This window comes from Miniopterus schreibersii, assembly GCF_964146895.1.
Source record: "Miniopterus schreibersii genome assembly, chromosome: 2".
NCBI classification, from domain to species: Eukaryota; Metazoa; Chordata; class Mammalia; order Chiroptera; family Miniopteridae; genus Miniopterus; species Miniopterus schreibersii.
In genome coordinates, this window is record NC_138102.1 from 93,544,846 (window position 1) to 93,561,294 (window position 16,449).

Consider the following 16,449-nt stretch of genomic DNA (forward strand, 5'->3'; position numbering starts at 1 on the left):
AGACATATCTACTGAATGAGTGACCCTTGGTCCTCTCGTAAGACCACTCCTAACTGCAGCCTGTGACTAATGTGCTAGGGGTGCATGCAAATCCTCCTCTAGATCATTTGGTTATTTTCCCCAGGTTTTACAACCTGACCCCTTCTGAGTCACATGTGCAGAGACTCATTAAACCTCATGCTAGCACGCATTTTATATTTGCAGACAACTGGGTTCCAAGACACTTTAAACAATACAGCCCAAGAGGTTGGCAGAGTGCTTCCTCTGCCAGGGGAATATGGCAGCTATGGCCAGTGTTTCATAAATTGGCACAGTCACTTCAAACAGCAAAAGGTTCAGTAGTTGAATGTATTTACAGGACACATCTGAAAGAGCTCAGAACAAAAGTTCCTCGATAAGGCTTTCCTGGAATGATAAATAATGATCATACTTCAACCTTATAATGTAGACAGTTTTCATGAACACACACAGTCATGAAAACAAAATCACCATATGCATTAACTTTTATTTACTTCAAAGCATCTCAGAAAAACATAGGCCCAAGCTAAGCTTGGAGATGACAAGAGTATAGCAAGAACTCCCCAGGTTGTAGACCTCATGAGAATCATTTAACCAAAAAAATCGCATTATTGACTTGCCATTCACCAAACTAGGAGTCTGCTTCTTCTATAGCTATGGTTTCCCCAAAATTATGCCCCCACAGTATTTTTTTCTTACATTAGTACAGCATCTTCCATATCACATTCCAAAGAACCGCATGCCTTGTGCTTCTTCCACTGGACCAAGAACCACCAGAGTCTGGTCAAGGCCCACACTGGTCATCTACTTCCTAATCTGGTCCCAATGTCTATCAAACGATTGCAAGTGCTAAGTAAGAGTCCAAGACCTAATTCAGAAATCCCTAAGCTAAATTCCTTATGGTTAAGAGTCCTAGGTTACAGAACCACACATGACAGGTATTTTGACTCCATGAAGAGTGTATTTCTATACAACAGATACTAATAGAACTCGTTTTACTTACTGATATGGTCAATGGCTCCAGCACAGAACTTGCCGTAGAACTTCTTGGCACCCAAACCTCGCAGATCATGTATGGTGAATGGCCAGAGATGCAAGACATTGTTGCGAGAGAAGGCATCTCGTTTCTCAATAACGACCACCTTAGCTCCCAGTAAGGATAAGTCGATGGCTGTGCGGAGACCACAGGGGCCAGCTCCAATGATGAGACACTGCAAAACATAGCTGCTTTCAGGGCAAAGACAGCATCTCTTGAGAAAGCTCACATTTCTATAAAAGTTTCATGATCTCATAATCACCATTCCCTAATGCCCCCAAATAGGGCTATTCTCTCCACTTCCAACCAATCTGGGTCACAGCAGAGCATTTGTAATGCCTTGAAGAAAAGGCATGGTTGCTATGAATAAAGAAGACTCTTGTCAGTGCTGGAGACAAACTCAGCACAAGTTCACCCTGTAGATCTGCAACCTATTTAAATGGGTCATCATTTCAACAAACGGTTTAAAAATCACATCTCATCTTCCATCAATAGGAGAGGACGTTTTGGAAGGTTTCTAAGTCAAGCAGATTTCTGTCCAAGGAGACAGAGATTATTAAATACATAGTCCCTGCAACCTTAGAGTCCTGGAATGGGTCTTCCACTCAAATGATTCCCAGGAGGCAACTTCTAAGAGCCAAAGTTTTATGTGCTAAGAAGAGTTCTTCAATCATATCTTTAGATTGAAAGTTCAGAAAAATGATGTTGAAAATTCATATTTTAGAGAAGTACTCAGGGTGAGACTAGACACTTAGCTAGTTTGCATTGCATGTGCAGAAAAAAAACCAGACATGCAATGTTTTTAGCTCTGAATTTCTTTTATCCTTAATAAAACTCCAGAACTCACTCATAAAAGTCATGTCATTGAATTTCTTGAATTTTGCTGATGAATATCTAACCAAATGCAAATCCACTGGGGATGGGTCTCTAGGTACCTACACTAGCCAAATTAAAACTCATGAAAGAGCATTAATAACATAGTCATGACGTCATTTGCAACTTTGTTTCCCTATTAGATTTTTCTCCCAGAAGATGTGCCCTTATATAAGCAGGAAAGCAGGAAATGCATTGTTCTTTCTCCACCTCCTCACACCTACCCTTCCTTGCACAGGTGACTGAACATCTCAGGTCTTTGCAGAGGGCCTACCTTTTTCATGAAAACACTGTTTCTATATATTGTGAAGAAACCAAATAAATAATTTGGTTTACAAGGTCCTTGCTTAACAAAACAGACTTTTGGAATATGGATAAAATGAGGTATGAAGCCTGTGGCAAATTCCCAAGTTGGCAGATAATATCTATACCTTACTAGTTACTAAGTATGCCAAGCACAATGAAGCAGTCAGTGTTTGTACAAGATGCTAACAGGGCCTGGCTACTTCTTTGCTAAATGACCTGTATTCTCCTAACAATGTGAGATTCAAAGCAGAGCCTCAGCAAAATAAAGAAGCTGCTATACCATTTAAGTTGTTCTTAAAAGGTTGAAACCCTGAATGTTCAATATATGAATACATGAAATAAGAATAAAGCCTGGCACATGAAACAGTCAAATGAACATAAGTAATGGCTCCAAAAACCTTCACAAGGTATATGGTTTGCCTTCCTATACTAGACCATGGCTTGACTTGGCCTAGTTCTCACCCAGTCAACCTCTACTTGATGCTTTTTTCTTGGCCTACCTCTACTCAAAATCCTTTCTTTTCTGGTTAAATCCTTAGGTCAATGACCCCAGGGCCTCAGAGCAGCCAAAGCCTTACCTTGGTGTTAGTGCATGCTTTTCCCTTTTTGTAGTCTTTGTGGCTGCCCCGTTTGTCCAGCTTTGCCCAGAGAGCTTTGGCTTTCCAGTAGTTGAGCTTGGACTTGAGCTTGTGATAAAAGGAGCGATAGTCCTTAGGCTTCAGTTCCAGGTGGTCACAGAGCTCTTGGAAGGCCTTAAGGGTCCCCTTGCAGGTGGTAGCCTGCACAAACCGGTCAAAGAGGGTGTGCGCTTGATTCATCATCTCATTCTTACTCTCCTCCATGCTTCCCCACCCTCAGCAGCCCCAACAAAGGGGGCAATGGGATGGCTGTTGGTCCGCCTGACACTGTCAGATTAATCTAACAAAAATAAAGAAAAAGGAATGGTAAGCAAATCCAAATTTTACCTACATTTTCTAGGAGACATAACTCTTTTTCAGTACAATTCCTAAGTGTTCTAGTCATTCATTCAATAAACGTACATTGCATACCTTCTGTACTCCAGGGACTGAGGCGTTGGGGGAGGAAAGAAGAGTATGACAGTGTTTGCTTTCAAGGATTTGTAGTTTAGTGCATTCAACAGACTCATAAACAGAATGTTAAATGTACTATGCTAAGTGTCATTAGTGAGAGAGGCACAAGGGATTTGGGAACATTAAGAAAGAGTATCTAATCATAGGGCAAGAGGTCCTCGTTGAAGATGAACCTCCAAGAAGTGACAGCTGAGTCTTTCAGGGTACGTTAAGTGTTAGCAGGCAGGAAAGAAGCAAAGGACATGGGAAAAGAAGTGAAACAGGAAGGCTTGTGAGTGACTCTTAAGGTGAAAGAGTAAAAAAATGATCCTCATGTTTCCAGGCCACTGCGTGAATGCTGACACCAGGCCAATGGACTAAAAACAGAACAACTCATTTGTGCAGGTGGGGTGGTGAGTTCCCTTTTGGATTTGTTATGTTTGCGCTGCCTTTGTGTAGGTGCTCACTAAGCAGGTGGGTATGAATTTGAAGCTTGGGGAGTAGCTGGGGACCCAGCCCCAGATTTAGGCATCATTAGCATACAGGTGGTAGTTGAACCTATGACAGCTGGTAAGAATCATACAAGGAGAGTCTATGGTAAGAGAAGAGCCATGAGCTTTGAGTAAGACCTGGGACTTACAGACTTGTAAGTAGCTGGCAGAGAAAGATGAGCTCTCTAAAAAGATTATGAAGCATAGTGAAGAGAGGTCTGAAGAGAACCAAAGGGCAGTGTCATTGCAGTATGAAAAGCACAAAGTTCAGAAGTGTCAGTCAGCAGGGATTTAAAGACTGAAAAAGTCCCTTGCGTCTTTTTCATCATTTTTGTACCATGGTTTATTTATCACCAGTCTTTAGAAGTATAATTGGGGGGAAAGAGTCAAAGGGCCAAAGACCAAAACTAAGCCATAGGAAGAACAGAAAAGGGGGGTAAGGCAGCGAGACTCTGAGCCCACATGTGCCAGATACTGGTTGCATAACCCTGAATAAGTCCCCTTGCTCCCCTAGGCCTCAATTTTCACTTGTGTAAGATGAGGAGGTTAGGCTGGATGATCTCTAAAACTCTCTTCGAATTCTGAAGTTCTTCAAGTTTAGTTATAAGAAAACCTTCATAGTTACAGTACTCATTCCTGGTGCTATAGTCATGATGGTCCACCACAGGAGCATCATCAATTTACCACTAGTGTGACAAATAAGACTGCACTGGAACTTTGTTTTAAAAAGGATTTAATGTTGGAGATGGGGGCAGGTGGAAGAAGTGAGTTGTTGATCCACTGTGTTCAGGTGCAGAAACAAGAAGTAACCCATTATTAATGAACCACCCAAGGGTAGTGGGAGCCACCAAACTGTCTGTGCTAATGCAATCAATTCTCAGAAGAAAGGCACCAAGTTCCAGACTGAGAACATGGAAAGAGACCCATGTTTTCTCCTGAAGCTCTTACATTGGCTAGGCCTCTGTGCAACAGAATCCCCCTTTGTGAAGTATAAATAACATTTTGCTTCTCTCCATACCTCACCATGATATAAGGTTAACCAAATCAACTGAAGATGTACCTTAAGATTCATGAGTAAAAGTTAATAACTAAATACAAAGATCTGCCATTTCCCCATTTTCGATGTCAACAGATGCACACTCTTCATGTACTTTGGAGGCCAAGTCAAAGATGGTGATTCTTTACCCAAAAGACATTGACTTGGCTTCTCCTCCCAAATATATCACTTACTCAACAACTCCTCCTGGCTTTGGATATAAAAACTAGACTACTGCCCTAGTTGGTCTGGCTCAGTGGTTAGAGTATTGGCCTGCCGACTGAAGGGTCCTGGGTTCGATTCTGGCCAAGGGCACGTGCCTCGGTTGCAGGCTTGATCCCTGACCCTGGTCGGGGCTCATGAGGGAAGCAACCAACTGATGTGTCTCTCTCACATTGATGTTCCTCTCTTTCTCTTTCTCTCCCCCCCCCTTCTCCCTCTCCCTCTCTCTCCCTTCCACTCTCTCGGAAAAGCAAAAGAAAAAATATCCTTAGGTGAGGATTAAAAAAATAAAAAACCCCACTACACTACTAAGAAACACAGTTTGTCCCAATATCTGCATGGCCAAGAGTCCAGCAAGGAGTGGAATTAACTGGAACTCATCTTCACTTCCCCTAAATAAAAGTTTATTCTAGGTGGCAGTAAGCAGCAAGAGAAATATTTTAAAGTTCCTATAAAGAGCCCATTCTTTTTCTTACAAGTAAAGGCTTATTTTAGGAAAAACCCCCACAAGTGTTTATCCAAAGGGTGACAGGTCATAACCAAGGACTAGAAACAAAGGTTCTAGAGTGTTTGCTCTGCCAAGGGCCTTCTCTGTGGAGATTTCTGTAGCTTTATGTGCTGTTCTGGTGGCAAGCAGACAGTACTCTGCAAGCCCTACCTTGCATACCCTACCTGTGTTCATTGTCAACTTTAACTCCACCAGAGTCACAATGTTTGGAAAGCTTTAATACACCTGGTCTAATCTCTCTGCATCGTGTCAAGGAAGAAAATGACTTTTCTTTGTTCCTGAGCAGCAGCCACCTTCCACTCCTTGCCAGGATTGGGGCACTCAATGCTAAAAGCAACACATTAAAGATCCTGCAACATGTGTTTCCAAAAGCCTTTCCCCTGTCACAACGCCCGCCTTATGCTCACACCGCCCTAAAGAGTCTCAGACTTTTGGTTTCAGAAAAGAATTCTACTATGTAGGCTAACACTGCTTGGTTGGCTAGAGCCCACTCTGTTTGAAATAAATATTCACTTCCAAAGAGCTGCTAACCACCACAGAGAATCCAAATCAAACACCAGCACAGATGAGCACCTCCATTAATAACTGGCCCCTAAGCCTTCTGTTGATATAAAACACTTTGAAATTTATAGGTTTCCGCCACAGCTCCCAGACAGCTGTGCACAGAGCCTGCTCCCAAGTGGCAGGCAAGTATTAAGTGCCCAGCCGAAGGGATTTAGACCTGCGGGTCACTAATGACAACAGATAAATAGAGGTAAGTTGGTTCCTGGAACAATGTGACAGGCACCCAAGGTAAGACTACACAAGAGTAATTCCCTCGGGCTGACTCACTTTTCTTACTTTGCAAGCCAAATGACAGCAGCGGGAAGACACTCTGAGAGGCCCCAGCGTTGTTCTGTACCTCTGCAGACTCGGATGTCTCATTTATCAAAGGGACTCATCTGGCATTCTGATTCACTCTGAGAGCAGTTGGGGAGAACTGCAGAAGGGCCATTCCTGTTATCGTCCTCATTTTCCTCATTCCTGAAAGTCAAATCCAGATCATGCCCTTCACGGACCACCCCATGTATGCTCTATCCCAGTATCCTGGGAAAATCAACATTCATAATCACAGGAACTTACAGACCAGGAAACCTGGCTGGAAGGTACCAGAAATCCTGGGGACTGAAAAGCCAACATGTGGAAGGAAGGGATAAGGAAAGGGAGGAGCCTGAAGAGGCAAGAGGAAGAGGAGATGAATGCCAGGTTTTGAGGGCATCGGTGCAATTTCGGCCAGTTGACAATATCCTGCATGTTCTGTTCCGTGGCAGCTGACTGCTGACTCAGAAGTCTTGCACATCCTTTGGCTGTGGAGAAAAGTGCTGGAGAGACTGCCTATAAAGTACATGCAGGAGCAAAGTTTATGTTTCTATTTACAACGAGAGTAGAGTCAGTTGTCACTGAGTCATGGCTGGTTATGAGAACACTCAATCTCTAGCTCTTAGAATAGGTAGGTGGTTATTTGAAGGATGTGGGAAAATTACTTTAAAAATAAAAAAAGAAAAGAGAAACAAAACAACAAAATAAGAATTATACTTCAAGAGTACGAAACCAGAGTTGAGTTCAGTTAATTTTCTCCTTGGCCACTGTACCATTAACAGACCAGGTGATGTACAAAATCTCTGAATTTTACTAATCTATCACATGCTTCTTTCCCAGCCCATTCAGTCAGAGTCTGACTCATCTAAATAGATCTTAGAAGTAGACATATAGGAAGCATATCTTGGAATGTCATTGGGAACTTAAATAATAAATGCCTTCAGATTATAGTTTCCTTCATGTTTTGCCTCAGAAACAAGGGCTGTTCAGGCCACTATCATCTGTGGATGGGAGCACTGAGGCCCTCAGCTCAGGGGAGCAATGAGCTAACTGAATCAGATCACCTGGGGAAAAAACTGCTTGTCAACTTCCCAGCTCCTGTATCAATGGCTTCTCATCTCTGTCTCTCACAGCTCTTAGATAAGGTTCCCTGGGTGCCTAGGAAGCGAGCTCAAAATACAACAAGGAAAGCAGGCAGTCTTCGTCGTGTATTCTTATTTCTCTAGTTTCTGAAGTATTCCATCCTCAGCTCTTTTCTGACTTTCTATCGTGTTTAATGCCAAATTAACACTCAGTAGGTTGCCCAAGTAATAAGAAAATAGGTCCACCCTCACGTGCACGCCCCTCCCATTCCATGGAGATGCTCTTAAGTCACCAGTCCTCCTCTACACCTGCATTTCCACAAGGACTGAGAGCTGCCTGGGGGACCAGGTCTCTGGAGCTATGAACTGACTTATAGTGGAAATGTACTGTTTCTGTGGAGCTGATGAGGGGAACAGAACCCTGTCACAGGATTCTATTCGGGAACTCAGCAGCCCCATACTGGAAGGACCAGTCCTGGGGAGACCCATTAGCCTTGGCCTGTGTGGCTGGGGGAGTGGGGGAGAATGGAGGAGATGTGAGAGGAGATTCCTAATATGCTACCAAAAAGTTATGGTCAGCCTGAACAGGAAGTGATATTCTTTCTTTTTATTTAAAAAAAAAAATCTGACAGCAATAAATTAATTTCCTCCCCCGTCCCTCCCAAATCAGTAAAAAAACAAAACAAAATTTCAGGCCCACAGCTGACAAAGCAGACAAATGAGCGATACAAAAATGAAAATGACCTATGGTGGGAAGACAGAGCTGAGTGCCGTAAGTACTGAAGGACTGACACTAGGGAGCCTTAGAGTGACATGATGGGAACTGGTAGGGAGAGGCTGGGACAGTGTCAGTGGTTACATGGCTGTGGGGCCAGACCTATTGGCCCTGGCCACTGCCTGGCCTCCCAGCTGCTTCACTCGGGGCCTTGAGTCTTGCATTCTTCCTCACTTCCTCGTGGTCTTCATACATCTCGCCCTTCTCCTCAGCTGTGGTGTCCTGGTACTGCTGGTACTCTAATACCAGGTCATTCATGTTGTTCTCAGCCTCAGTGAACTCCATTTCATCCATGCCCTCACCTGCATTTTGCCCTGTGCCAAAACATGGCTGTGAACTGCTCTATGATGCGTTTAACAGCTCCTAGATGGCCGTGCTGTTGCCAATGAAGGTGGAGGGCACCTTGAGCCCATGGGATGGGATGTCATACACAGCCACCTTTACATTGCTGGGGAGCCACTCCACGAAGTAGCTGCTGTTCTTGATCTGGATGGTCAACATTTGCTCATCCACCTCCTTCATGTACATGCGACCATGGAAGACAGTGGCCAGGTCCGGCAGCGGCTGTGACAGGGGTCACAGGCACCCATCATGTTCTTGGCGTCAAACATCTGCTGGGTGAGCTAAGGCACCATCAGGGCCCAGTACTGTTGGCTGCCCCGGGCGATGAGGGGGTAAAGCTGGGCATGAAGAAGTGCAGGCGGGGGAAGGGCACCATATTCATGCCCAGCTTGCACAGGTCAGCATTCAGCTGGTCAGGGAAGTGGAGGGAAGTAGTGACTCCACTCATGGTGGCCGACACCAGGTGTTTGAGGTCCCCGTAGCTGGGTGTGGCCAGCTTGAAGGTATGGAACCAGATGTCACAGAGGGCCTCATTGTTGATGCAGGTCTTGTCAGTGTTTTCCACCAGCAGGTGGACGGACAGAGTGGTGTTGTAGGGCTTCATCACTGTGCCTGACACCTTGGGCAAGGGCACCATGCTGAAGGTGTCCATGATGTGGTCAGGGTACTCCTCATGCACCTTGCTGATGAGAAGTGTGCCCATCCCGGACCCTGTGTCCCCATCCAGCAAGTGGGCGACCTGGAAGCCCTGCAGGCAGTCACAATTCTCACACTCATTCTGCACTACATCCAGGACAAAGTCTAAAGCTTGGCACCCTCTGTGTAGTGACCTTTGGCCCAGCTGTAGCAGGGGTCCACTCTGACCAAAGATGAAGTTGTCAGGCCTGAAGAAGTGACCAAAAGGCCTCAGACCAGACAGTGTCCATGGTTCTGGGCTCCGAGTCCACCAGGATGGCCTGAGGCACACACTTGTGAGAGGGGGCTTTTTGTAGTAGACACTGATGTGCTCCAGTTACAGGTCCAAGTCCCCCACATAGTTGTCACTGGGGTCTATACTGTGCTCTTTGCTGATGACATCCCAGAATTTGGTCCTGGATCTGGCTGCCACACTGGCTGGCCTGGATGTGCAAAATCTCCCTCAAGTTCGGTGCTGTGGCGGGTGGCTGTAGGGGGCAAGAAGGGTGTGTGTGTGTGTGTGATATTCTAATAAGAGCAACTAGCAAGAACATGGCACTTTTATTATGAATTCTCACACGACCTTACTCTTGGCCGTGGAATGGTCCTCTCTAGAGGGGTCTGAGAAGAGCTTGTACTAGCTTGGTCCTGAGTTCTCTTCCAAGTCTTCAATTTTGAAAGAAACTGGAATAGCCCTATGTTATATTTTCTCTAACTTTTTAATTTACTATCTTTGCTAACAACCTATTTCTTCAGGAAAAGCCACCTATGCAACGGAGAAATGAAGTGAGTCAGAAATGAAGTAACCTCTGCCTTGTGGTTGTCACCAAGTCAAAACCAAACACCCAGTAATGGCTGATGCTGATGCCCAGATAACCCAGAGAAACAAGGAGTCAAAAAGAGCATTGCAGGGGTACTGACAAGATGGCAGCGTAGGTAACAGTTACACCCGCCGCCTCCTGCAACCACATCAAAATTACAATTAAAAGACAGAACCACCATCACTCAGAAACTCCTGAAATCTGGCTGAACAGAAGCCCTACAACCAGGGAACTGAAGGAGCATCGAGAGCGGTAGGAGGGGCGGAGACAAGGGCAGACTGGGGATGAATCACAGAGTCCCAGCCACGGGTCCACACCTGGTGCTGCGGTTGAAACCCGGGAGGGAATCTTGGTGGTGGGGGTTTCCCGGAGGAGTGAGGGGTGCCAGCCCCACAGCAGGCCCCCAAGCCAAGAGCTCCAGGGCCGAGAAGAGATGTCACCACAACTCTGGGCTGTGAAACCAGTGGGGACTGTTGCTGAGGGTCGTGGAGGTTGCGGGAGTCCCAGGCAGCTCCTCTTGAAGGGCCCGCACACAGACTCACTCAGACACGCTCCCCCTGAGCCACAGCACTGGGCAGCAGCTTGAAAGGAACCTGGGACACTTGGGGAGGAACTAACCTGCCTGAAATTGGGAAGAGAGCTGGAGGGGCAGCTTCCTCCCAGGCAGAAGAGCTGGCAGATGCCATTGCTCCTTTGGCGAGTCCTCCCCGCACACAGCTGGCAGGCAGGAGCCATATTTGAATCACCAGCATCTGACTCACACCTTTGGCCCCACCCCATGATTCCCAGAGGCCCCGCTCCTCCCTACTTGCAGGCTCATCCAAGCCATTTCCAGTGGCTTTTCTGTGCAAGTGGCCTCTCGAGACTCATGCTTAGGACTTTCCTAAAATCTCTCAAGCAAGCAACAGCATGCCTCATTCATCTTGATAAGTGGCTCCAGGCTGGGCACTAGTGGCAGCCAGTGCCAGGTTCATGGCTTGGCCTCTCCTGGACACCTCCAAGCCCAGCACAAGTAGCAGCCATCTGCAGTTTGCTGTGTAGCTCATGCTGGGTGGCCCTGGGCAAGGCACTGGCACAGGCTGACTTTGCATCTCCGAGTAGGCCTCAGAGACAGTGCACCTGGTGGTCAGACTTGACCATGCTGGATTACAACCCTACCACATCCACAAGTGACACACTCAAGGGGCACACTTGGTGAACAACAAAGCTCCAGTAAAGTAAATCCTGCTCCATAGGGGTGGCTCCAGCACAGCAGCTCTCTGGCTGTAGTTGCAGCTGGTCCTCACAGCTGATAGATCTGGGGGTGAGTTCCTCCCAGTGACGCCAACAGCAACCAAGGCTCAACTACAACAGGACAGTGAACACAGCCCACCCAGGGGAGCACCTAGAAGGCCCAGCTCAGGTGACTGGGGAGGCTGAGCCACTGGACACCTACTACACAAAGCCACTCTACAAATTCCAGGAGACATAGCAGCTCTACCTAATACATAGAAACAAACACCTGGAAGCAGCCAAAATGTGGAGGCAAAGAAACATGTCACAAAGGAAAGAACAGAAGAAATCTCTAGAAAAAGAACTCATTTAAATGAAATAGATCCAAGCAAGCTAACAGATACAGAGTTCAGAATAATGGTTATAAGGATGCTCAAGGATATTAGTAAGAGTATGACGAAAATAACTGAGAAAATCAATGACATAATAAAGTACCAATTTGAAATGAAGGCTACACGAACTGAAATGAAGAATAATTTACAGGGAGTCAACAGTAGAGTAGAGGACACTGAGAATCAAATCAGCAATTTGGAGCATGAGGAAACAAAAAACACCCAACCAGAAGAGCAAAAAAAAAAGAATCCAGAAATATGAAGATAGCATAAGGAGCCTCTAGGACAACTTCAAGAGGCCCAACATTCGTATGATTGGGGTTCCAGAAGGAGAGGAAAGAGCAAGAAATTGAAAACCTATTTGAAAAAATAATCACAGAAAACTTCCCCTACCTGGGGAAACAAACAGACAAATCCAGGAAGCACAGAGGGTCCCAAACAAGAGGAACCCAAAGAGGCTCACAGCAAGACACATCATAATTAAAATGCCAAAGGTTAAAGACAAAAAGAGAAACTTAAAAGCAGCTAGAGAAAAGCAGTTAATTACATACAAGGGAGCACCCATACGACTGTCAGCTGATTTCTCAGCAGAAACTTTGCAGGCCAGAAGGGAGTGGCAAGAAATATGCAAAGTGATGAAAAACATGGAACTACAACCAAGATTACTCTACCCAGCAAAGCTATCATTTAGAATTGAAGGTCAGATAAAGAGCTTCTCAGACAAGGAAAAGCTAAGGGAGTTCACCACCAGACCAGCACTACAGGAAATGTTGAAGGGTCTTCTTTAACAAGAAGCTAATGAACAAAAGAATCTGATGAACTAAATAGATCCAGAGACACTGACACATGTAACAGAGGATCATATTTCAGAGGGAAGAGGGAAGAGGGAAGAGGGAAGAGGGAAGAAGGAAGGGGGGTAGAGGGTGGGAAGAGATTAACCAAAGAAGTTATATGCATATATGCATAACCCCATGGACACAGACAATGACTGGGTGATGGCCTGGGGAGGGGGTGGGAATGAGGTGGAAGGGGGTCAATTGGGGGGAAAAAATGGGAAACCTGTAATACTTTCAACAATAAAGATAAATTAAAAAAAAAAAAAAAGAGCATTGCAAGGCCAAGTGTCATCTATGAAATGAATCACAGGAATTGAGGTCATGAATGTAAACTGTTTAGCAGTGCCAGGCACATAGCAAGGCCCAATAAATGGTAGTATTGTTATTATTATCTAGTAGTTTACCATCCTCGCAACAAAAGGTATACTCAGGCTAAATAAATGGCCACTTATATAACAGAATGGGAGATCTCAGATAGTTGTTTTTTGATAGAAAGAAAAAATGTTTCAAAACTTTCTTTGTCCCATCATCATTCTTTTACCCACTCCATTCCATTTGTTCTGGAATGTGTGGCATTGGGTGGGGGGGGCTCAAGAAATAAGATCTATAAGATCAGTAAGTTCCTGCCCAATTTAGATATTAAAACAAGAAAGGTATAAAGACTTTCATCAATAACAGCAAAAACAACTAAGACACCAACAAGTTACAAACTGTCAGATCCATACCATATCTCACTGAATCTTCATACTAGCCCCATGAGGTAGAATCTACGGGGAGAATGCAGTTTACAGAAGCGGAAATGTTACACAGTGAGAAAGCAGTATAGATAGCCATGTTTTGCTATCACCTGAGAATACAGCATGAGAAATAAAAGCTCATCAGAATGCATGCTCTAGTCCCTCGCTGCCTGAGAGCCAGACCCTGTAGGTCAATAGACCACAGACAGAACCTGTCTGGTAGGAAGATAGCTGCCCAGTTATCAATGAATATGTAGTTTCAAGTAAATTTAGGAAAGACACACAATACAGGATTCTTTTTCTTCTCACGATTTATCCTTGCATCTGCTCCTTTGAAATGGGGCCGTTTCATAATGAAAGTAAGGGTGGTCTTGTTTCACAGTAATCTTCCTATTGGCTGCTGAAAAGCTAAGCAACTGAAATAGTACTAACAGAGCACTTACCAGTCTGGATTTTTCAGCAGGGTCCAGCAACCTAGCCATCAGCAACATCTTTGAGGAGCCAATCACCAAGCATTTTTGAATCACCTAATGCTACTCCATTCATCATAGGAACTCAGGACAGGACAGGAGGTGAACCTCAGCCTATCTACTACAAAAGTTACAGAGACCTAATGACCAACACCTTCCTGCCCCTCTAATCTGAAAGCATTGCTATGATCCAGGCTCTCAGGGTGATGTAAGGGCCTCTTACTGGGGAGAAGGCTCACTGAAGTTCTGGGAAAGCACAACCAAAAGCTGTTCTCCACAAGAGCGGGCTCCAATCTACTTTACTCAGCATTATGTACCCAGTTCTAGGCACATAGTAGGCACTTCATTAGGTTTTGCTGACTAAAGGTATACTAAGTCATCTATACTTGTGCAGACTCTGGAAGTGGTTAGCTGGCTGCTGTGCAGTGTGACCTTTAGGGCCCCTGTAGCACAGGGGCTCAGAGCTCCAGCAGTCCAAAACAATCTCAATACCCCATAAAGATGACTATACAGCTGCTGGGAAAAATGCAAGGTCCCATAAAGGTGCTTTATAACATCTTAGTTACCTCCCTCTCCCAGGGGCAGAACCTGCAGCTAAAGCGCCATAAGGCTTGCACAGAACACACAAACAACTGCAAGAGATTAACATGGAACAGAACTGGGGTTTCCCAGTTGTCTAGTCTGCTTATAGCGAACTGCCATGAATCACAACATACACAATGGTTAAGGCTGGGTGGGATCTAAAGGATCACCTAGTCTAACCAGCCATCCCACATATACCATGCACAACACACGAACAGCTCCAATAACAGGGGACTTTCTATATTACCAAGTGCTCTTCATAATCTTTGAGCAACTTAAAATGTTAATTTCCAAGGATTCAATTTCTACATAGAAGACCAAAATCATTCTGCCCATAGCTTTTTACCCAGTGGTCCAAAATTTACCTGTTCTTGGTATCCAGAACAAAATTAGTTCCTTTCTTCATAAGAGTGTTCCAAATATGTGCTATCTACACATTCTCCTCAGTTCCTGCAACCATTTCTATTTGACATGGTTGGCAGTTTTTTTAAACTCTTAGCATTCTTCCACAAGCTCCTGTCATTAATGCCTACACCCATCTCATCTGCCTTCCCTCCAATGACAATGAACAGATAACTATCCACATGCTTACCTGAAGCAACCATCACCTGTATACCTGATCCCATCTCTTTTTTCTTCCTCAACCACACTGCCTCCTCATTGGTCCCCTTCTTCTGCACCAATCCTTTCCCTATAAACCGAACCACCCCCATCTATATAAATAAGCCCCTGTTCCCATTCCCTCTGACTAGCTTACTCCACTCCCTGAAAGAATTGTCTGTACTTGTGATCATGACTTTTTCTTCTCCCACTATCTTCTGGATTTACAGCAATTACGCTTCATCCCTACCACTCCCCAGTAATGCCTCCTCAAGGATATCGTCAAGAACACATGTGACTTCCACACTGTCAAATACAATGGCCAATCTGCAACCCTAGTTTCTTTAACCCATCTACAAGTGGCATGAGTCCCAGCTCATCACACCTCTTCTTGGCCTCTACGATACCACACTCTTTCCTTGCCAGCCACTTCCTGTGTCCTTTGGGTCTCTTTTTAATCTACATCCACTCCTTAAACATCAGTGGCTTTCAAACTTTTAAAATTGTATACATGGTTCTCTCTCTCTATATTTATATAAATGGAACTTTAAACAACTTTCACAAAATAAAATTTATCCTTACTACTGAGATATTGTGATGTTCTCTGTTCTATTTCATTTTTTTAAATTGCTGGTCCCCACTGTATTGATTTATGACCCATTAATGAGACACAACTCACTTTGAAAAAAACTCTGCCCTTATGAACTCTTCCAGTCCCATGTCTTTAAATACCATTTTATAGTAGAGATAGTCAATGGCACCCAAATATTTGTTTTCTCTCTTCTGAACCAACTGCTTACTTGGAATTTGACAGGCACACACAAAAACTTAACAAATGGCAAAACCAAGCTCTTGGTTCCCATTCCTAGCCCCGCCTGCTTCTTCCTTAGTATTATGCATCTCAGCAAGGGCACCACCATTTACCTACTTACTCAATTAGGAATTATCCTAATTTCTGTCACATCCCATAATTAATATTTCAGTAACTTCTCTCTGTTCTATCTTCAAAATACAGCCCAAATCCAACCACTTTTCACCATCTGTTCCTTAACCACCCTTGTCAAAGTCACCATCTTCACTCATCACTATCATTAGATTACTGCAAGAGCCTCTCCCCTGCTTCCACTGTCCCAATCCCTCCGCCCCAACTCTGAATATTTTCCACACAGCAGCCTGAGCATTTACTTAAATGTTAGTCAAATCGGGTCATGCCTTTGCTCAAATGCTCCAATAGCTTCCCATCTCAGGATTAAATCCAACAATCTTACTATGGCCTATAAGCTTCCGAGTGACCTCCCCTTCTTCCATCCCTTGTTCATGTCCTACCACCCTCCCTTATGCTTCTTAGGCTCCAGCTAGACTGGCCTCCTTCCTCTTCATCAAGCATCCCCAACAGGCTGCCCACCCTGGGTTTTTGGCCTTCCTAGTCTCTCTGTCTGATGCTCTCCACCAAGATGGCCTAATCTTTCTTCCTCACTGTATTCATCTCTTTGCTCAAATAACACCT

At 44.7% G+C, this 16,449-nt stretch overlaps 1 protein-coding gene and 1 pseudogene across 13 annotated transcripts in view; both read right to left on the minus strand.

The window, feature by feature from the left end:
* Window positions 1-16,449, minus strand: part of MICAL3 (microtubule associated monooxygenase, calponin and LIM domain containing 3) — a 232,827-nt gene that overhangs the window by 130,004 nt on the left and 86,374 nt on the right. For all 12 annotated transcript variants that reach the window (XM_081129907.1, XM_081129909.1, XM_081129904.1 and 9 more), the window contains exons 2-3: window positions 2,812-3,151; window positions 1,022-1,229 (exon numbers count right to left, since the gene is read on the minus strand). In XM_081129907.1, the coding sequence (XP_080986033.1) occupies window positions 1,022-1,229; window positions 2,812-3,075 (472 nt within the window). In that variant the 5' untranslated portion in view covers window positions 3,076-3,151. The remainder of the gene's footprint in view (window positions 1-1,021; window positions 1,230-2,811; window positions 3,152-16,449) is intronic.
* On the minus strand, window positions 8,378-13,781 carry LOC308552477 (tubulin beta-3 chain pseudogene; annotated as a pseudogene). The gene is made up of 2 exons: window positions 13,734-13,781; window positions 8,378-9,780 (listed from the first exon to the last, which is right to left on the minus strand). The product of its transcript is annotated as a tubulin beta-3 chain pseudogene (transcript).